The sequence below is a fragment of the Macrobrachium nipponense genome, chromosome 2, assembly GCF_015104395.2.
Source record: "Macrobrachium nipponense isolate FS-2020 chromosome 2, ASM1510439v2, whole genome shotgun sequence".
Lineage (NCBI taxonomy): Eukaryota > Metazoa > Arthropoda > Malacostraca > Decapoda > Palaemonidae > Macrobrachium > Macrobrachium nipponense.
This window is the reverse complement of record NC_087201.1, coordinates 83,370,918-83,392,982: the sequence shown is the minus strand read 5'-3', so window position 1 is coordinate 83,392,982 and position 22,065 is coordinate 83,370,918. Positions and strand designations below refer to the sequence as shown.

The 22,065-nt window shown below is 41.0% G+C and overlaps 2 protein-coding genes across 2 annotated transcripts in view; both read left to right on the top strand.

Annotated features, from left to right (window-relative positions):
- The window catches only part of LOC135221239 (uncharacterized), a 217,346-nt gene that overhangs the window by 153,173 nt on the left and 42,108 nt on the right, over positions 1–22,065 (top strand). The gene's annotated exons all lie outside the window — the stretch shown is intronic.
- LOC135220731 (PHD finger protein 14-like) lies at positions 5,028–6,951 on the top strand. The gene is made up of 3 exons (XM_064258170.1): positions 5,028–5,187; positions 6,319–6,441; positions 6,589–6,951. The coding sequence occupies exons 1-3, from the start codon at positions 5,039–5,041 to the stop codon at positions 6,851–6,853; spliced, it is 537 nt and encodes a 178-aa protein (XP_064114240.1). The 5' UTR covers positions 5,028–5,038; the 3' UTR covers positions 6,854–6,951.

Here is a 22,065-nt window from a genome sequence, read left to right as displayed (position 1 = left end):
ATCGTTCAAGATCCTTCCACCCCCCTCCATTAAGGAGACATAGAAAATATTATGCGACACCTGTTGTTCCATTATTAGTGAGACAAATCAACCCCAGATGTGGTGAGATTAAACCTGGATTAACCTTGGATCAGGTGAAGATGGAATGTCAATCACTGACTTGTTAGGAAGCTGCTACATTGGAGGCAACGGTTTCTTCTATCTTTGAGACGGCTTCTTGGTTAGACCTTTGGTCAACAGCAGTAGCTAAGATTGCATCCTCAGAGTCAACCAGGAAATTAGTAGTAGGTGGGACAATGTTTATCAGATTGCTTCAATCTGGTTCGAAAGCAATTTCATACTTGACAAATTTGAGTGCCAGTGTATGGGCTAATATCCTGTTGATGAGGAGAGATGCAGCATTGGCTAGATTAAGCTGTACTATAGATGTGGATTCCCTTTAGCAATTTGGAATGGGGATATCTTAGAGTGACAGTTGGAGGGTGTGCCAGAGATTCGGAGCGGAACAGTGGGTAGTGGATGTACTCAGAGTTGGGTATCTGATCCCAATCAACTTTACTCCACCCCTGACAGAACAACCATTACCACACCTCTCTTACATTCAGGAATCCCAGAATTTCCTTATCCTGCAAGTGAAGATGATGGAGAAGGGAGCTGTAGAGCAAGTAACACTCCATTCAAGTGGATTTTACAGCTGTATTTTCCTTGTCCCCTAAGCCTATGGAGATTGGAGGACAGTTATAGATCTGTCGACATTGAATCTGTTTATAAGGAAGACGAGATTCAAAATGGAGACCCCAAGGTCAGTTCTAGTGACGATCTGGGTCAAGGATTTTATGCTAACAATAGACTTGAAGGATGCATACTTCCAGATCCCAATCCATCAGTCGCAAGTAGTACTAAGAATCCTAAGTACCTTGGGGAAGTTAATGCCACACAGGAGACTACATCTTCGGTTTTTACAATGAAGGATGAACGAGTGTTGGTCACCAACTGTAGATCACCCATACGAGCAAAGTCCTTTGTCAACAGAGGTGAGAAGAGATCTACTGTGGTGGTTGCAGGACAGCAATCTGATAGTGGAAGTTCCCCCTCAGCAACCCTCACTGGATTTCCTTGTTGTTCTCGGATGCGTCACTAAAGGTTGGGGTGCTCACTGGAGGAACTGATGATTTTAGGGAAGTTCTGTGAATGAAGGCATGGCCATTTCCTCTTCACGGGAAATGTCTATGTTAATGAAGAGTTTTAGCAGTCCTGTTCCAAGAAGGAACTAAAAGCTCCTGATTGGGATTTAACCATGGTACTGAGTAGCCTGACAAAACCCCCATATGAACCATTGCAACAGTCCACATACAGAAGCTTCACCCTGAAAGCAGTCTTCTTGTTGGTTCTGGCCTCGACCAAAACAGTAGGGGAGCTACATGGTCTGGCATATGTGGTGAAGCATTCCTGAGGTTGGAAGCCTATGGTCTTCGAATTTATTCCAGAATTCGTAGCCAAAACTCAAACCCCATCAGTAGTAGATGACAGATTTGCCTCCTTTTCGATACATTCTTCGGGAGAATTTCTGGATGATGACCCTGAAGGAATTTTATGTCCTGTCAGGGTACTACGAGCTTACTTAAAAAGAACTCGACATCCCACACCGGGATGCCGAAGGCTTTTTGTGAGTACAGGATGGACCAAGAAAGAAGTGTCCCAGAATACAAAATTGTTTTGGTTGAAGGAAACGATCAAGAATGCTATTTTGACAGAAGCTGGAGTGTCAAATAACCTTGGAAGAACTAGAGCTCATGACATCAGGGCCTGAGCGCTTCTTTTGTGTTCAAGAAAACTGTCTGTGGAGAGGATTTTTGAAAGCTTGCCAAATTTCCACTTTCTTTTGTTTAAAAAGATGATTGCCCGTAGATCCTTGGGATCTTCCAGTACCCCTGGTGGGTCAGTTTAAGATGAAGGATGAAAGTAGAACGAGTGAGATGACTGGTCTCTTCTTTCCTACATTACATTTTCTATCTACTTCTTGACCTACGGGCAGTAAGAGGGAGTATACCATCATAAGCTGGAATGGACTAGATACAGGCGAGTGAGACAGCCATACTGTTAAGGTAATCATTGCTGTTTAAAGTAATCAATAGCATAGATGCTTTTTCAGTAGCAAACACACCGCCTCTCGGTAGCAGGGAGAAAGTGGGGGTGATAATAAATCCACATACAAGGACTTGAGTTTTTTATGAGAACAGATAGTTCTCCATCTTCCGTAAATGCAATAAGGTATGGTATTGTATTAAACACCCAGAGAGGGAAACCAATAGATTCTCATACATCTTTGGTTCTGAGGTTGTAGTCCATTGTCTTAGAATATGGTTGTTCGGAAATGGCTGATAGATGGCAAACTCCCTGTCTGTTAAAGAGACTTACCTCCCACCAATAAGTAAGTCTCTCTTAATGTAAGACTGAAGGTTTTTTTCGTATATGAACAAATGATAAATTTTTAATCAATTTGTATTTTTTCATAACTAACAACCTGAGGTTTTATAACATAAAAGGCTCACCTCAAACCACCCATCTAACAGTCTAAACGGGTGGGTTGGAAGAGTAATTGATAGGTCAGGGGATGTCCAGAACATTGTGGGTGCTACCTATATACTCCGTGACCAGGTACAGATGCCAATAGTCCCTGAATCACACAAATTGTTTTATTAATTCTCCCACCGGGTTTCCAGTTGGCGCTAGTATCTATCCTAATGTTGAGACCTTAGTTTTGTTAACTTATGAAAAATACAAATTGATTAAAATGTGGTCATTTTTAGATATCCGATTGTCAATCTCTTATGGGCTTGGATCCCTTCTTAATCCCCTCCCCTTCTTAGAACTTGTTTTTTTAAAAGGGTTGTCAGGTGGGTTTAAATTCCCAGCCGGTCTAGGGTACTTGCCCCCCTCTCTCCATCCTATTGTTAAGATCGAAGGTTTGTTCCATGTATGAACAAATGACAAATTTTTAATCAATTTGTATTTTTCATAGCTAACAAACCTGATGTCTTAACGTTTGACTGCCCACCTCTAGCACGCCCTCTCCTCTTTTCCTGGTTGGGGAAAGACTTACACGTCATGGTGTTCTATGCCTGTCGGTTGACCAGCTTCCCCACCTTGTATATGCATGAGTTGCCAGATGCACAGATTCCTCCTTGCTTTACAATCTTTGATTGTTTTTGATTGGTTTCCAGCTGGCACAAGAAGATTATTCTATTGTTAAGACGGGAGGGTTTGTTAGCTATGAAAAATACAAATTGATTAAAAATTTGTAACTTTTCCTGTGATGTAAGATGATTTTGAAATTATATTTACTGTACATGCACATATTTCAGGATAGTACTATGTATACTGTATAGAGCATATTATCTGAAATACTTAGATAATTTAGAAACAACTGGAATGTACCTCCAAACAGAATTCTATGTTTTTTATGTAATGTTAGTATTTATGGTAAAAAATTTAAAAAATTTACAAAATGCATTTATGATAAAAAGTTATTATACCACATAGTAAGTTCTTGGTTTACATAATTTTGTGGTTAGTACTCACCATCTCCCGTAAATTTATTTTTGAATTCTTGTGCTATCATTCTTGTAGCAAAAACTTTTTCCATGATGTTGTAATTTCTCTCTCTCTCTCATCTCTCTCTCTATCTCTCTCTCTCTCTCTCCTCTCTCTATCTCTCTCTCTCTCTCTCTCTCTCTCTCTCTCTCTTATATATCAGTCGTACTGTATTGTACTTATCCTTTATAAAATAATATAAATTACTGAACCAAAACATAATAAACATGAAGATAAACAAATCAAGTACGTATTGTCACGTATGTATTGTTGCCATATTTTTAGCTGGGATTTATTGGACTGTATTTCAAGTTTAGCTGACTATTTTATCACTGTCAGTGTTTCATCTCTAATCACCATAAAAATATTAAAAATACAAATTCCATACAGGCAACATTCAACATTCTCGTCCCAGCCATAGTCTGCCTTTGAATTCTCGTCCAGGCAAGTTACTGCCCTTTGATTTATAAACACTAAGGGTGTCTCTCTCTCTCTCTCTCTCTCTCTCTCTCTCTCTCTCTCTCTCTCTCTCTCTCTCTCTCTCTCTCTCTCTCTCTCTCTCTCTCTCTCTCAAAGTGAAAGATGGATTTTTTATGCATGAATGTTTGTTTTGCACAGTATAGTTTTATAGATAAATGAAATGTTAATTTTTTTTTTATTCATTTTTTTAATTCTTTCCTTGCTATAATTACATAAAAGTATTTTTCATTACAGTAAAAGAAGACTGGAAATTGAAATTAAAATAATAGCGAATATTTCATATACCGTTCAGTATGATCTATCTTAAAAAACACTACAATATACAATAATATAATTTCAAATACATCTTAACATTACCCTTACAGAGAGAGAGAGAGAGAGAGAGAGAGAGAGAGAGAGAGAGAGAGAGAGAGAGAGAGAGAGAGAGAGAGAGAGAGAGAGAGAGAGAACTTAAACTTTTCTTAAGCTCATTCTGGGGCCCACCTGAATTTTACAATTTGTATTACAGATATATTTAATTTGTATTAAACATTTTGCAGGTACTATTTTGCCATTTACATTAGTATTAACATTTGAAAAATGGTAAGTCATTTGTTATCATAAAAATGTTTTTATTCATGAAAATTAAATGAAAATGCTGTAATTATTGAATATTGCGCTATGAAAAAATGTGCAAATTAGTGAAATTTCCTCCAACAGACTAGTGAATAATGGGTTCTACAAAAATCCGTAACTAATTGAAACGTGGAAATGTGAAACTTCTAAAAACTGGGGGTCATTGTAGTATCAAAACCTCAGTCATCATTCAGTTGAGAGCTGATTTATTAGTGATATTTAGGCATAAGGATGTGAACTCCGAGTACTTTTAACTTGATAGCTGAAGTGTGATTATGTTAGTCACTAACAATATTTTAATGTACTTGTATTATACTAATGATATTCTTTTACAGACCCAACACAGAAAATGCCCAGGGCATTGTCCACTTCTGCTTCACTGTTCCGTTCACTTTTGCGGAAAACTGAACTCATGGGGTTGAGTACAGAATCACAGGCGATGCAGTCAGCTGAAGTTGGTGATATAAGAAAGAAGTGGCACATTCCTCCAGCTTTCAAGTATGTTTCAAATTAATTTGCAGTTTTGTTTTGTTAACCCCCACAGCCTGGGTATCATATGTATATGATCATATATAGCTCCTGGGCAGAGGCCAAGATTTGATGCAATACAGTTTGAACGAATTTTATCGGATGAATGTTCCTAGTTCGATATATCACTATTGGCAACTCTTCAGATCACTCTATATAAGAGTTTGAGTGAACTGAGAAGCCCTCAGTCATGCTCGATGGTAAGGGGAGGGATGTTGTCACAAATTCCCATCCAAGGAGGGTCAGATATTTTACAATATACATGCTAGGCATTTTGCTCCTGGTCTTATTCTTTTACGGTATTGTTTGAGCTATTGTTTCATTTTGACTGAATAAAAGGGAAAAAATTTTAGAAAGAATGCTTATAACTGTAAAATTAATGTATTTCCTACAACTGTCATAGGGAAAAAGGTGTCCAGCAAGGGGTAGGAGATATTCACTTACAACTTCCCAGTGGAAGATACAGAAATTTTGTTTTTTAGAATTTTTTTCTTTATACCATGTGAATATCGTACCTTCCACATTTGCATTGATGAGATTTTTTATATAGCATTTTATTTTTGTGTCTTTGATTACTTGTAACCATCTGATGTGATCATTTGGTAAAGATGACAGTATGTACCTCAGTGTCATGATGAAAGCTGTGGCTTCATCATTGCAAAGGGGGACTCCAGCTAGCATATTATATTAGAAAAGACACAGTCTCAATTAAAAACTAAGACCCACCTGATTGATTTGTTCCTAAACAGAAGGTGAAAATTATAGCAAGGTAAAGTTGGAGAAGTGGTTTTAAAGTATAAGGCAAAAAGAGGCTGCTTTGAACTTTTTGTACTGCACAGAATGCCATGAAATGTGAAATATAAACCATATGGAATTTAAGATATCAAGTGGCTATAGTTACATTACATAAATAGCATTGAATCTAAACAAATTTAGTAAATGATTTTTTAGATTTTACTAGTTGCAAGCTAGTGAAGAAGAGGTTTATTAGTGGCACATAAGTTTCTTATTTTCTCAATTAATCCCTTTTGAAAAGCGTTTATATAACTCATCTATTTTCTGTAGACTGTAAACTGATATAAAAATTTTATTTATTTACAGTGTGGAATTTATAAGTTATTATTTGGACCGAACAAATCGCTTATCAGAAATGAAAGACCGTTTAGATCAACTTCTAACAGAAAATAGGCAGTTGACTGAAGAAGAAGTGGAACTTAGAGCCAAGTAAGTACTTGATCATTATCATTAAAATGCTTCACAAATTCTCATGTTAATGTAACTGTGTGTGAGGGTAAGGCTTCATCTTCTTATGTTAAGGGAGTTATTCCCAGTTCTTTAAGATTTACTGATTTTGTTAATTTTTGTTTGCAGATTTAATGTTATGGAAAAAGAATGTGAACATATGAAGTCAGAAAATGATATGTTACTCAACAAAGCTTTGGAACTTCATGATCTCTTGAAAGGTTTGGCAGGACGACCCCTTCCTCTTCCTCCAGTTGTAGCAGCTTTACATAACCCTCCGAGTCCACCATTACCTACAAGACCTCTACCAAAAGGAAGCTTACGAACACCTATCATGACCAAGGCAGCTGCGAAGATGATGATGACTGAACAAGTTCCTCCAGTGGGAGGTTAGTTTAATATTTTGATTGAAACTTTTTGTCTATGTTCAAGCTTTATTTTGCACTTGTTTTAATAATTCAAGCTACAACTAAATTGAAAGTTGTTATACACACAGTAGAAAACCCTGAAAAGAGCTGGAGAAGGTTAGAAACCTTAGCAAATATGGGATTTTACTTTATGGGTAACTGTTAGTTAACCAAGTTTTATGGGGGCCACTGTTCAAACGGGAAACAAAAGGGACTCTCAGTTTAACAAGTGCTGTATAAAATTAAGATTACTTGGGTCAGCATTGGAGAATATAGGATCTTAAGAAAGCATTGACAGAGTTTGAAGACAAGACATAGATTGGCTTAATAAAAGTACATACAGTCTACCAGAAATACTCATTAAACTGGTGATGTTGCTTCTGAATGTAATGAATGTTTCTTTGCAGTCCCTTCAGTCTCAGCTTCAATGTGTCAAACATCTTTAATTTTCCTTGTTTTGATTTTCACCTTTCACCTTTTCTCTAAGAACAACTATGTGACAAAACTTATGAGAATAGTATTGTGATTTAGTTGTCTCATTAAACCACCGTTTATACTAAAAGTATAGTGCATATGGTATAAATGTCAGAAGGATTTGAAATAAATGTTGGTGTGCCATCAAGAATGAATTGGAAGTGCTTTTTTTTTTTTTTTTTATTTAATAATGAAGAAGCTCCTATTCCAAGCAGTTCAGCAGGAGGTTCCTAAAGGTTGCTACATGCTGATTGATCTGGTGTTAATAGCAGAATGAGAGGAAAAGGTCTCAGAAATTTTTAAAATATGAATGACTAGAATATAGAAGATGAAGTTGAAAATGAAGAGGATCACAACTAGCTTAATGTAATGGAAAAAAAGAAGTGGAGAAAGTGTCAGGAGAGTAGCGTGGATGAACTCAAAACTGTAGATTGAAATATAAAGAGATGTCAAGAGATGCTCAGGATTGCAAAATGTAGATTGCATAAATGGTTTTCAAAGCCAACAATGGAATAAGATCCATAAAGGAGAGAGAGGGGCATATGATGGAAGCAGAAGGCCAAGTTTTAGAAATGTTATAGTGTGTGTGTTACGTAAGAGGAAACACAAAGGATTAGGGATAGAAGGAATAGTTAAGAATACAGGCAGTCCCTGTTAAGGGTGGTTTCCATTCCCAGCCAATAACCAAAAAATTATCTTTAACCAGAACATCAACTAATTATGGTAATAAATGGCATTTACGACAATGTAAGTACTGATGAACTGCTAAACAGCACCGTTAAAAACGGTTATCGGCACTGATAGATCACTTAGTGTTGGTAAACCGCTTACTGGCAAAAATCTGGTTAACAGCATTGTTAGCCAAGTGTCGTAAAATCCAAACACCATTAACCCTTAAATGCAGAGCTGGTATTTCCAAAAGTGTCTCCTGTATGTCGGCGGCATTCGCGAGTGAGCAGCGAAGCAGGAAAATAGTTTTTTTTTTTTTTAATCACAGCACGCTTAATTTTCAAGATTAAGAGTTCATTTTTGGTTACGTACTTTTTTGTCATTACCTGAAGTTTAGTATGCAACCATCAGCAATGAAAAAAAATATTATCATATATAAAATATTGGAATATGATCAGACAACAAAATCATATATAATTGTATACAAATCGCGCTGTGAGCAAAACGGTTAAAGCTAATTAGTTAATTACTTTTTCGTTGTATTGTACACTAAATTGCGATGATTTTGGTATGTAACAAATTGTAAAGCGATCAAAGCAACACAGAGAAAATATTATCACAATATGGTGCATGAATTCGTAACACGCAGACGTAAAAAAAAGTTGTTTTCAAAAAATCACCATAAATAGATATAGTGTGCTAGAGACTTTCCGTTTGTTGCAAAATGAAGGTAATTGATTGAATATTACTAGAATGTAAGAGTTTTAGCTTACAATTGCATCGACCATTCGGTTGAGTCAAAATTGACCAAAGGTCAAATTTTATCTATTTATAGTTATTTATATGAAAATATTTCAAAACTGGTTAAAGCTACAACCATGGGTTGTTTTTTTGTAGTATTCTACATGAAATTGCGCACATTTTCATATATAAAACTTTTTGTAATGGCTAATGTAAAACGGTGCAAACATTACGACAATCGGACAAAAAAAATTTATTATTTTTTCGGAAGTTACCGCGCGGACACAAGGAAAAAGTTTTTTTTTCATAAATTCAACCCATAAATCTAAATATTGTGCTGAGACTTCCAATTTGGTTGCAAAAATAAAGGTAAATGATTGAATATTACTAGAATGTAATGTTTTAGCTTACAATTGTGTTTTTTTTACCATTTCAGTCGAGTCAAGTTGACCAAAGGTTTGACATTTTGGCACTTATCGTTATTTATATGAAAAAATATTTCAAAACAGATAAAAGCTACAACCATGGGTTTTTTCTCTTAGTATTCTACATGAAATTTACACACATTTTCATATGTAATAAAACTTAATGTAAACGGCTAATATAAAACGGTGCAAACATTATGGCAGTCGGACGAAAAAATTTATGATTTTTTCGGAAGAGTTACCGCGCGGACGTAGGAAAAAGTTTGTTTTTTTCCAAAATTCGCCATAAATCAAAATTTGTTTCCGATACGTAATACAAACCCTCGGTCCTTTAACAATAGGAAGGTAACTAGCGGCAGCTGGGACGGTCGTAAGCTCGAACAAGGGCAAGGGGAGAACGGTAGTTAACTGCTTGTCCGATCGTGCGCGCGCCCGCGCGCCCGAGAGGTGAAGAATCACTTTTGCTTTCGCGCGGGTGTGAAGGACGTGTTCGTCATCGCTCTCGTGCCCGCTTCATCGTCGTATGCTTTGTTTATATTGTGTTTTTCTACTAATGGTTTGGTTTGACTTGAAAATGAAACTGTAAGTACACTGTTTTCATTTTCATTACTTAATTATGAATCAACATGGAGCTATCGCCGTAGAGACGGCGATTTCCGCTCTTTTCATGAATTGAACCCTTGATTTGTCTCGGTGCCGAGGCGGGCGCACTCGCGCCGAGTCATGTATTTTGGGCGAAAGTGTGTAATTGAAAGATGTAAGTACTCTTTTTCATTATATTTTTGCCCTGTGCGTTCGTTGCCGAGAGCTTGATTGCGCTCGGCAAGAGCCTCTTATTTTGTATGAATAGAATGCAATGAAAGTGGATTCGCAATGCAGTTTCTTTTCATTTTTCATTTATTAATTGCATCAAATTTTAATTTTGGATCAATTTCCGCTCTTACATCCGGGAATATAATCCTTACGATTCATTGCTGTGAAAGTGAAAATAGGCAAGTGCAGTATTGTTTCATTTTCATATATATTTTATGATAGCATCATATATTATTTGGATCAAGTTTCCGCTCTTACCAAGGGAATTGATTTTTCCTCTTTAAGTTCTATGAAGGTGACTCGCAAGTGCAGTATTCTGTTTTCATTTTCATATTACTTTTTCACTGCTGTGCGGGGGTAGGGAAGCGAAGGTCTGCCAGGGAAGTCGTCGGAAAGCTCCCGCGACTCCCTTGGTATCCGATTCTTCGTCTTCTTTCCTCCCCCGCCCCCCCGCTCAGCTTCCTCGTATTTTGTTTTTGGGTCTTCTCCTTCCGTTCGGGGTGGGGGCATGTCTCCCCCCCCCGTGCGTGAGGGAACACCTCTTAACTAATCTGTCTGTGCTACCGCAGTGCTACAGCCGTGGGAGACGACCTTGGACAGGTATGGACCACTGCGGCTGCAGGGCGTGCCTAGCATCCACGATCTGCTGCAGAGTCTAGCGAGGTCTGGGGCGGTGGACCTTGGAGTGGTCTCCACTACAACCTTCACGGCCGCTTATGCTGCTTCCCCCCGCTGGTCTACACTCCCCATGCTGTGTCGGTGACGCCGTCTGCCGCGTTCTAGGGCCGGTCGACGCCGTAACCGAGGAGGGGTATGCCGCCGCCGCCTGTGGTTTTCTTCGTGTTGCCTGCCCCAGACTTCCGCTGTTCCAGCAGCTCGCCCCTGGAGCCGGCCGCCAGTACCACGCTGGCTGCCGATGATTCTATTCTAACGAGGCGATGGCTGGGCCTGCCGTACCTGTCGCTGATGTGGTCCGCTATCTGGCTTGGCTGTCCCTTCTGTGTTTACCGCTGCCGCTGTTCCTGCCGCTCCTGAGCTGGTTGCTGTTCCTGTCGCTCCTGGTTCTGCGCCTGTCCATGCTGTCCTGCCCATGGTGTGTCTTCCCCAGTCCCAGGTCCTTCCGGACAGGTGCAGTCGGGCCGTGTTGCTTCGGCAATAGGCCCGACTCCGGCCTGGATGGAGGACCTGACGACTGTCCTGCGTGAGCTGACGAAGAAGAGGAAGGTGTCATCTTCGTCTGTTGCTGCCTCTTCCCTTCGACTTCTAAGGCCCATAAGCCGAAGAAGAAGAAGGCTGCCTCCCCCCCCTAAGAAGTCTCCTTCGGGAACTTCATAAGGGCCCGTCCCACCTCGGTGGGACGGGGGGTCCTTCTGCTGGTCCTCCTGCTCTCTTGCGGGGAGCGGGGCCCGTCTCCCCTTCCGTAAGGAAGAGATAGACGACCAGAGGAGTATCGGTTAGCTCTGGTACTTCCTCGCCTGGTTGCTAGCGGCGATGCCGCTACGCCAGGTTCCGTCTCGGTCTCTCGTTCGCGGGAGATCCCGAGTGGTACGCTATCCCTCGGGAGACCGTGCAGCCAAAGTTTCGGCGCCAGAGTTCGCGTCGGCGCCAAGACCACGGCACGGAGCAGAAGGCTGGCGAGAACCGCTACAGGTGACTCTCGCCAGGCCAGCGGCCGCTCTCTGCAGCGACCAGCTGGTAACCGGGTTTTTGTTATTCCCCCTAAGAAGACTCCTTCGGGAACTTCGAAGGGCTCGTCACATTCCGGTGTGACGGGGGGGTTCTTCTGCTGGTCCTCATGTTTCCTTCCTTCGGGAACGGGGACCCCGTCTCCCCTTCTGAGAAGAAGAAGAAGACGGGGACCAAGGGTGTGCTGGCTACCGCTGGTACACCCTCGCCTGTCTTGGCAGCTCTGCTGCTAAGACCACCGGTACCGGCTCGGTTTCTCGTCCGCGAGAAGTTCCGAGTGTACGATCTCTTCGGGTGACCGTGCAGCCAAAGTTAAGACGCCTGAGTTCGCTCAGACGTCATGACCGAGGCACGGAGCAGAAGACTGTCGAGAGCCGCTCAGGTGACTCTCGCCAGGCCAGCGGCCGCTCTCGCAGCGACCAGCCTGGTACCTCGGGTGGACGTGACGGTCTCTGACCGGCCACGGGTTGAGGCTGGGAAGAGGTCCCCCAGGTCCCCTCGACCGACGGTACCAGACCTCGGCTGGTAACCAGCGGTTTTGACGTGCCGCGAGGACGCTCACGGGGTCTCACGGCGAAAGCGAGCTCTGCAGGTCACCTGACCGCCGCTCCCACAGGGACCTGGGCGGATACGGTGACCAGCAGCAGCTCGTCTGACGCACGGGACCAGGGTCGACGTGCTCAGTCGAGCCGCTCGCCACAGGTGAGCGGCACGGCCAGGCCTGCAGATCGATCCCCACCGCGGGTTGGTGATCGGCTGCAGCCCCCCCACGTACGCTGGTCCTGCCAGCGAGCGGGGGGGAGCGTCAGGTCTGTCTCTCCACTACCTTCAACTTCCTCGGGCTACACCGGGAAGAGCGAGTAGCTAGGAGTGATCGTGAGAGGTGCGCCGCTCACGATCCCGTTCACGACGCCGCACGTGCCACGTATGGTCTTAGGACCAACCAGGACGTACGCGCAAGTGATTGGAGGCGACCGTCAGGGGGAGAGGGGGTCAGCGTCAGTTCTGTCTCTCCGATACCTTCAACTTCCTCGGCATACGCCAGGAAGAGCTAGGTATATAGGAGTGATCGTGAGAGATGCGCCGCTCACGATCCCGTCACGACGCCGCACGTGCCAGGTTGGTCTTAGGACCAACCAGGACGTACGCGCAAGTGATTGGAGGCAACCGTCAGGGATCTGTTGCTGGTCCTTCTTCTGAAGGAGGAGGGTCCTGGGAGCTGCTCTTGTTGGAGGGACTGGACGGTCCTACTCCTCAAGACGCTGTAACTTCCGAGATTCAGAGTAACTTTACCCAGGTTATTGCACTGATTCGTCAGCACAACGACCGGGGGGAAGGATCGCCGCTCCCACCAGCAGAGCCCATGTCTCTGCTCAGAGTCGTTTTGGGGCCCCGAGAGGGAACCCAAACCGCGACGGTGGGTATGCCGCGATCGGAGCTTACCGATTCTGTCTTGAACCAGAGTCTCTCGTCTCGGACAAGAAAGGCTCTCTCAGTTCTGGCCGGTCGATCAAGCTACGTCCACCTCCTCTACTGCGACAGCGGCGTTTTCTACGTGTCTTCGGACACCGTATTTAAATATCTCCTTCGGTCCTCCTGAGAGGTTTCGACCTCGACGAGGACTGGAATGAGTCTGGAGGACGGTATCGGCTCTCTCCTGTCAGGTGTCGATCAGCCCCACCCAGACGACGTTCACAGTGGCGGCAGACCCTTACCTACAGTGAGAGTTCGTAACCCCCTCCTCCGTCGGAAAAACGTTTTCTCCTGACGATACGTTTTCCCAGACTCTGAGAGGCCATCGCCGCAAAGGCGATGGCTGCTCCTACTCTTCTCCAACTGCTAGTTCCACTGGGAAGGCGAGCGAGTATCCAATTCCTCCCCCATCCACTTCCCTCTCTCCTTACGGCTACGAGGGAAAGGGGAAGGATCCTACAGAGATTTCTCTGTAGGATCCCACGTTGGGGACTGCGCTACCAGGGGGGACCTTCGGGTCCTACCTGACGTAAGCCCCGGTCGTTGAGGAGGGATCCTGCCCCATTCATCGATTTCTACGGGAATCGAGAGGACCACCAGCCGATATCGTTTGACGAATTCGGTGGGGGTTTCGCAGACTGCTTAGAATTCTACGGAATTTCTAGCGCATTCAGAGTGTTTAGAGTTTCTTACGATCTCCAAACACTTAGGCGAGACCACGGTCCAAAGTGAGCGAGACGAGAATCCCCGATATGGTTACAACGATAATCGGGAACCTCGCCTATGCTCGAATTCCTGGAATTTCTAGCATTAGGAAGAAGACTGCTGCTGAAAGAAGACTATCTCACAGTAGGCGACCAACCTGGAATAGAGAAGAACGGACGGGAATATCCAGTTTGGCTGGAACTATCGTCTTAGTATTCTGTTCACCATTGAAGCTTTCCTTCGAGGAAGACTTCTCCTTCACTCTCTTTAATAGAGAACGAAGGTGGTCGATCTCCAATCCTTATTTTGTTTTTTTCTTGAAGGAAAGAATTTAGGGATGGAGATCAGTTGTTCAGATCCTACAAATATACTACGTAATATTAACCTCGCGACATGATTCTGCTAAGCAGTTGAATGGTCCGAGGGGTAGGCGCATATCCTGGTTATTCTACGGATTGCGACTTAGACGAAAAGTATTCTAATTGAACTGCAAACCCGGGTTGCCCCCCTGCAACCTCCCAGGAGTTTCAGTTTCAATTTTATATACTTATGGTGTTTGTCACAACAACACCATTTTAGCTTTTTATATTTACCGAAATTCGTTTCGCTTAAATATATTGCTCGAGCATATCTTTTATGCTTCAGTGGTTCTAGCCGAACGCATTCCTTCGTGGGCAAAAAGGATTACTTGGCAACTCAGGATGACGAGTCAGCGAACAGCTACTGCGTATTGAATTGCCCGAGGCATTTCAGTATCAGCTGCCGCTTTGAGATAGGCTTGTTTATGTCTTTCTCACCTGCTTTTGATTTTGAATAAACAACCGTATCTCTGCCCAACAATCACGGACTTAAGTCTCGATTAACGCGGGGGATTCTCGCATACATGAATGCCATCTCTGCTGAGAAACGCTAGTATTCATCGTCTTCGGTATTGCGAGAATTTTAAACAGATATATCTATTCGACTCTCATCTTTCTGTTTACCGAACGGTAACAGAATTCTGTAATATCTCTTGCTGCATCGTATCCCGATAATGCGAATGATTTTTGCGGAATCTGAGTTTGTCCTCAAAATATCTTGTATTCGGAGGTGTACATTGTTCATTGTTCACCCCGGATTAGCAGATGTAATTTGAAAGACATCGCCTATCCCACACCCGCCAGCTCTTACTTCCAAACGTTCAGACCCCATGAAAGAGCAGTTCTTCAAGCGGCTTCTCCCCTGTGTTTTTCATTACTGAGAACGCCCCGCTTTCATTGCACAACGGACAGCAATGAAATGGCGGTTAGCGTTTTCAGTCATTTGTAAGCACAGGTTTAGAAATCGTTGATTCCTTCTCCTCGATTCAGCTGGAAGACGTAGGTTGCATTCATTGCCTACCTTCGTCTTCAACCCGTCACATAGTGTTGTTTCTCCTTAAGCTGAGATTCAACGTCTATGAGATTTTCTTGCCATCAGGACCTTCGTCTTTTGAAGGCAATTGACTTTCGCCTTTTGAGCTTATGCATTAAGAGAATCATCGCCGCGCCGTCCGGCATCGGTGACTAACAAATATTTTATTTGTTTGGTCTCTCAGCATAACTCTTTAAAGGGCGAAGGTCACGTGACTTACCCGGATGCTTGGACAACTTGCCTCTACTGATTCCGATCCAGTCAGTCGGCAGCTGTCAGAGCGTACCGAGTCAGTTACGAACTATGCTGTGGGACTAGTTCGGTTGTTTCCAGAGCAATCATTACTTCGTCTTAATAGCTTGTCAGTATGAGTACTGTACATAAACCCAAAGTCGAGAAGAGGGATAGGTCATACGACTATTCCCTTCTTTTCGTTTCTTAGGTAACTGCATGACTTCTCTTGAGAAGTCAAGCACAAAGGGATGGGGATTTGTGACGCTCGATTTCGTACCGATCTTCGTAGCGAAGACTCAGACCCTTCGGTAACTGACGATTGGTTCGAGTCCTTCACAATACCCTCCCTAATGGACGTCACCGCCTCCGATACGAAGGCTATGCTGCTTTGTCCTGTGAAGGTGCGACGGAGCTGTCTGAAGAACAAACTCGACACCCAGGATGAGTGTGGACGCCTCTTCATCATTCTCTCGCGTTCCGCAAGAACTTCTCCGTGGCGCAGGTAATGAAGGCAGGCGCCTGGTCCAACCGGACCGCATGCACCTCCTTCTACCTTCAGGATATTGCCCACAGTTCCTTGGATCTTTTTCCTTGGGAACCGTGGTGGTTGCTCAACACGTTGTGTAGTTAACCCAGACCCTCGCAGGCTGAACAGCATCGAGTCCTGGTGTGACCGTAAGAATGGATGAGGAATGAGAGTGTGACTGGCTCCTCTTCCCATCTTTTTCTTCCCTCTACCTTTGGGTAGAGGGACACGGTCGTCACCCTGCTGGGTAAGGACGAGATGCAGGTGACTACTCAATAGAGCACCATCCTATCCCTTTCAGTAGGGATAGGAGTAAATATCCACCACTTTCCTCCAACAAGGGGGAGGAAGTGGATGCCAATTGAGACAAACCCATCATTTTATGATTGGTCTCTTGCAAACAGGAACAAGTTCTTGGCTTGCTGGTACGAAGAGATACGCTTGCCTCTCTCTTAGTACTTGGCCCAGAGGTCTGACCATTGATCCTGCGGTGCACACCCCGATCAATCGGACAGAGTTTGGATCCCTCCCTTGCTCTTACGACCAGGGAGGCACTCCAGGGTTGGACGAACACCAGTCTGTTCACCAAAAAGACTCAGATTCCTCCCACCAAGAAGTGAGTCTTCCTATTGTTAAAGGACCGAGGGTTTGTATTACGTATCGGAACAAATGACAATTTGTCGAAAATTGCATTTTTCCTAACTATACAAACCTGAGGTCCTTTACATATAGTCCCACCTCATGCCACCCCTCACTCTGCAACTTTTTGCATGGGCCTAAAGCAAAAGTGATTCTTCACCTCTCGGGCGCGCTGGGCGCGCGCACGATCGGACAAGCAGTTAACTACCGTCTCCCCTTGTTCGAAGCTTACGACCGTCCCAGCTGCCGCTAGTTACCTTCCTATTGTTAAAGGACCTCAGGTTTGTATAGTTAGGAAAAATGCAATTTTCGACACAAATTGTCATATTGTGCTAGAGACTTCCAATTTGTTGTAAAATGAAGGTAAATGATTGAGTATTACTAGAATATAAGAGTTTTAGCTTACAATTGCGGTTTTCGACCATTTCGGTCGAGTCAAAGTTGACCGAAGGTTGAAATTTTGGCACTTATCGTTATTTATATGAAAATATTTCAAAACTGATAAAAGCTACAACCATGGGTTGTTTATTGTTGTATTCTACATGAAATTGCACACATTTCCATATATAAAACTTTATGTAACGGCTAATATAAAACAGTGCAAACATTACGACAATCGGACAAAAAAATGTCTGATTTTTTCCGAAGAGTTACTGCGCGGACGTAAGGAAAAAGTTGTTTTTTATAAATTCACCATAAATCGAAATATTGTGCTAGCGACTTCCAATTTGTTGTAAAATGAAGGTGAATGATTGAATATCACTAGAATATAAAAGTTTTAGCTTACAATTGCATTTTTCGACCATTTCGGTAGTCAAAGTTGACGAAGGTTGAAATTTTGGCACTTATCGTTATTTATATGAAAATATTTCAAAACAGATAAAAGCTACAACCATGGGTTGATTTTTGTTGTATTCTACATGAAATTGTGCACATTTTCATATAGAAAACTCTATGTAACGGCTAATATAAAATGGTGCAAAAATTATGCCAAAGTGACGAAATAATTTCTGAGAAGTGTTGCTGATGCTTTTTAGTGCGAGAAGAAAGAAATTCACGCTTGCGCGCATGGGTAACGATTGTAAACAAAACAACAGCTTGATTCGTGAACTCCCAGCATCTCTCAAGGTGTGTGATTCAAAAGTTTTCGCCAAGTAGGCCTTTAACTATTTTTCCGCGAATTTAAAAAAAAACTTTTTTGCGTCGACGTTTCGTACATCAATTCGGCACCCAACAGACAATTTTCATCGGCGTTTAATACGTCCAATTGGCGTTTAAGGGTTAACTGATGACGCCGGTAAGTGGGAACTGCTTGTATTATGAAGTTTAATAGAGAATGCAGGATATACCATCAGCTATCACTCACAAGATGAAAAAGTTAATAAAATAAAAAAAAAGTCGTGTGGATCTCGATTTCAAATGAGGTACAGTAGAGGGTTAGGCTTCAACTTATTTTACTGTATTGTACTTGACCTTCCTACTACATGTGCATTCATCGCACTTTGTCAGCTTTCATTAAGAATAAATTAGAAAAAATGTTATAGCAAAAGGGGACCAGCAATGAATTAGTATATATACATACTATAAAGAAAAGTGGTACATAGAGTTATATACAAATCTTTTCATTTAAGTGCCTTTATTTGATTAATCTAAGTGTCAGAACGGCCAGTAGTAGTAGAACTTAAGCAATAACAGATACAGCACAGATACTCCAAATAATCTAGAATATGGAAATAATATAGGTAAATAAATAGAAATGTAGAAATACATTGGTACTGTAAAATGTTAATTACTAAATACATGATAATAACCCTCTTACGCCGAAGCGGTAAAAAAAAAAAATGGTCTCCCGTGTGCCGGAGGTGTTTCAGAGTGAGCGCGGAAGTGGAAAAAATATATTTTTCAAAAAAATCACAGCGCGCTTAGTTTTCAAGATTAAGAGTTCATTTTTGGCTCCTTTTTTTTTCATTGGCTGAAGTTTAGTATGCAACCATCAGAAATGAAAAAAAATTATCATTATCATATAGAAATATGCAATATATGATAGCGCAAAAACGAAATTTCATATATACTTGTATTCACTCGCGCCGTGCGCAAACAGTTAAAGTAACAAGTTACTTTTTTTTCGTTGTATGTACACTAAATTGCAATCATTTTGGTATATAACACATTGTAAAACGATAAAAGCAACACAGAGAAAATATTATCACAAAATAATGCATGAATTCGTAACGCGCGGACGTAAACAATTTTTTTTTTTCAAATTCACATAAATCTAAATATTTTGTCCAGAGACCTTCCAATTTCTTTCAAATGAAGACAATGATTGAATATTACTATACTGTAAGAGTATTAGCTTACAATTGCAGTTTTTCGACCAATATTTCTGACGAGTTAAGTTGAACGATGTCGAATTTTTTTTTTATATATATATTTTTTATAATGCAATTATTTCGGAAATAAGCAAAGCTACAACCTTCAAATATTTTTTGTTTTATTCTACATGAATTTCGCACATTTTTCATACATAAAACTCTATGAAATGCCTAATATGAAATGGAGCAAATATTCCGAGAATGTACATACGCATTTCGGGAGATTTGTGGCGGAGAATCCGCGCGCGGAGGGAAGGAAAGATTTTTTTTTTTAATTCACCTAAATCTAAATATTTTGTTAGAGACTTTGAATAATTTTGTTTCAAGATGAAGATAAATGACTGAATATTTACTAGGCTGTAAGAGTTTTTTTAGCTTACAATTGCTGTTTTTCGCCATTTCGGTAGAGTCAAAGTTGACCGAATGTGGTTTTTTTTTTCTATTTATCGTGATTTTATAGCAAATATTTTCAAAATGAGAAAAGCTACAACCCTTCCATTATTTTTTTGTTGTATTCTACATGAATATTTTCATGTTAAAAAACTTTATGTAACGGCTAAATTTAAAATGTGCAAACATTACCACAATCGCACGTATGATTTTTTTCAGAAGTTACCGCGCGGACGTAAAGAAAATGTTATTTTTTTTCATAAATTCACCCATAAATCGAAATATTGTGCCAGACTTCCAATTTTGTTGCAAAATGAAGGTAAATGCTTGAATATTACTAGAATATAAGCGTTTTAGCTTACAATTGCATTTGTTTTTTTTCGACCATTTCAGTAGTCAAAGTTGACCAGGGGGGGGGGGGGGGAAGGTTTTGAAATTTTTGGCAATTATCGTTATTTATATGAAAATATCTCAAAACTAATTAAAGCTACAACCATGGGTTATTTTTAGTTGTATTGTGCATGAAATTGCGCACATTTCCATATATAAAAACTTTATATACGGCTAATTTTAAAATGGTGCCAAACATTACCACAATCGCAATGTATGATTTTTTTCGGAAGAGTTACCGAGCGGGACGTAAGGAAAAAGTTTTTCCATAAATTCACCATAAAAATCGAAATATTGTGCTAGAGACTTCCAATTAGTTGCAAATTAAGGTAAATGATTGAATATTACTAAAATATAAGAGTTTTAAGCTTACAATTGCGGTTTTTGACCATTTCGGTAGAGTCAAAGTTGACCGAGAGGTTGAAATTTTGGCATTATCGTTATTTATATGAAATATCTCAAAACTGATAAAAGCTACATCATGAGTATTTTAATTGCTGTATTCTACATAAAAATGCGCACATTTTCTATATAATACTTTCATGTAACGGCTATTTACAATGTACAAAATTATGTCAAAGTGGACGAAATAATTTCCGAAAATGTGTCACAGATACTTTTTTAGTGCGGCAAGAAAGAAATTCGCGCTTGCGCGCCTGCGAAACAATTGTGAACAAAACAACACCTTGATCCGTGAACTCCCACATCCCCCCAAGGCGCGTGATTCAAAAGTTTTTAGGCTGGAGGTAGGCCTTAAGTATTTTTCCGCGAATTTAAAAAAAAAACTTTTGTAAGTCGACGTAAAATACGTCCAGTCGGTACACGGGAGACAAAAAATGTCGACGTAAAATACGTCCATTCGGTGTAAGAGGTATAAGTATATATACCCCGATATGTACACATACAGTAAACCCACTATAATTTAGCATCTTTGCAACAAGCTTATATCCTCTATTGGAGGATAGTAGAATGCTTGACTGCAAAACCTAAGAATGATGAGACACTTCATTATGATTCCGTTCACCAAGACTCAGCCAGAATTGCCTTATTTCATTGTTTGAATATCACACAGTTAAAATTTTGTATGTCTGTTCATTGAGACGCTGAGTGTAAACTTACATGGTGAGGAGGGGAAAGTAAGAAGAATAACAACAGCTGGAAGAGGTTCCTAGACTGTTTGGTAGGTTATCCATAGCAAATAAAGCAAAAGTACATAAATACAAAAAAAGGATGAAAAAGAAAACAATGTAAAACGATACTGACATGTGTGACGTTAGGGGGAGAGAAAAACGAGGCAGTACAGATTCCTTGAGATGATTCCAACGAATCCATCAGAGGCTTCTACAAATGCATGTTGTCCTGGAAACAAAAAGACTATGTTGGGGTTTAAAAGCCCTTAACACATTTCACAGCACCAACCAAAACTTGAATGTCTTTTTATCTTATAAATTATAGTATATGTAAAGTAAAGCAAGGATTGTGATGAACTGCACATGCTATGAGGCCTTATGGTTGGTGGAAAACCACTAAGTTATGTTAAAAATTGTATTTGTATGGAAGATCGATGCAAGTCACCTTTTGTGGGTGGGCACAAAAATGTGTTGACCCGCCCCATCAATTTTCTTGACACACCAGAATGGCTAGCCACCAGTGGCAGGGAATAGAAAAGTTATTTCAGTGAGAGGTTCCTCGTGAGACTTTTATTGTCAGCAAACTCACATTTTTTTTTAATTAAGAATTTTTTAATAGAACTTAGTTGACAACTAATTTTGATTTCAGAGGGGGAAAACCACCTCTGTATATGTATCAACAGAAATACAGTGATGAACTTACAAAAGACTATTGTGGAGTGAAATAAACTGGAAGAAATGGTATCTAGAGAGCAAAAATGGAAAAAGGAAAAGGTAAAGATCATTATTTAGGAAACACGGTTTGTCAGGCTTAAATTCATAAAACAGTTTCACTTTCAAGTGACACTAATTTTTTTTTTATTTCAAGAGTTAATTGTTAAAGATTTTTTATATATTCCACAGCATTGTGTACTGCATGAGGAGAAATAGCATGGGTTTATTATCCTACTTTGTGAGAATTGAGAACTTATAAGTATACTTTAAGTATACTTTTCAGGTGTGGTCTGCATATGTTCCACTAACCTGTTGTATTTGCATTTCCCGAATCTGTTCCAACTGGTCTGTCATTGAATCGATGCCAGTGTTTTGTCACAGATGAAAGAACACACCTGTTGATAGAGTGTGATACCTGTGGCC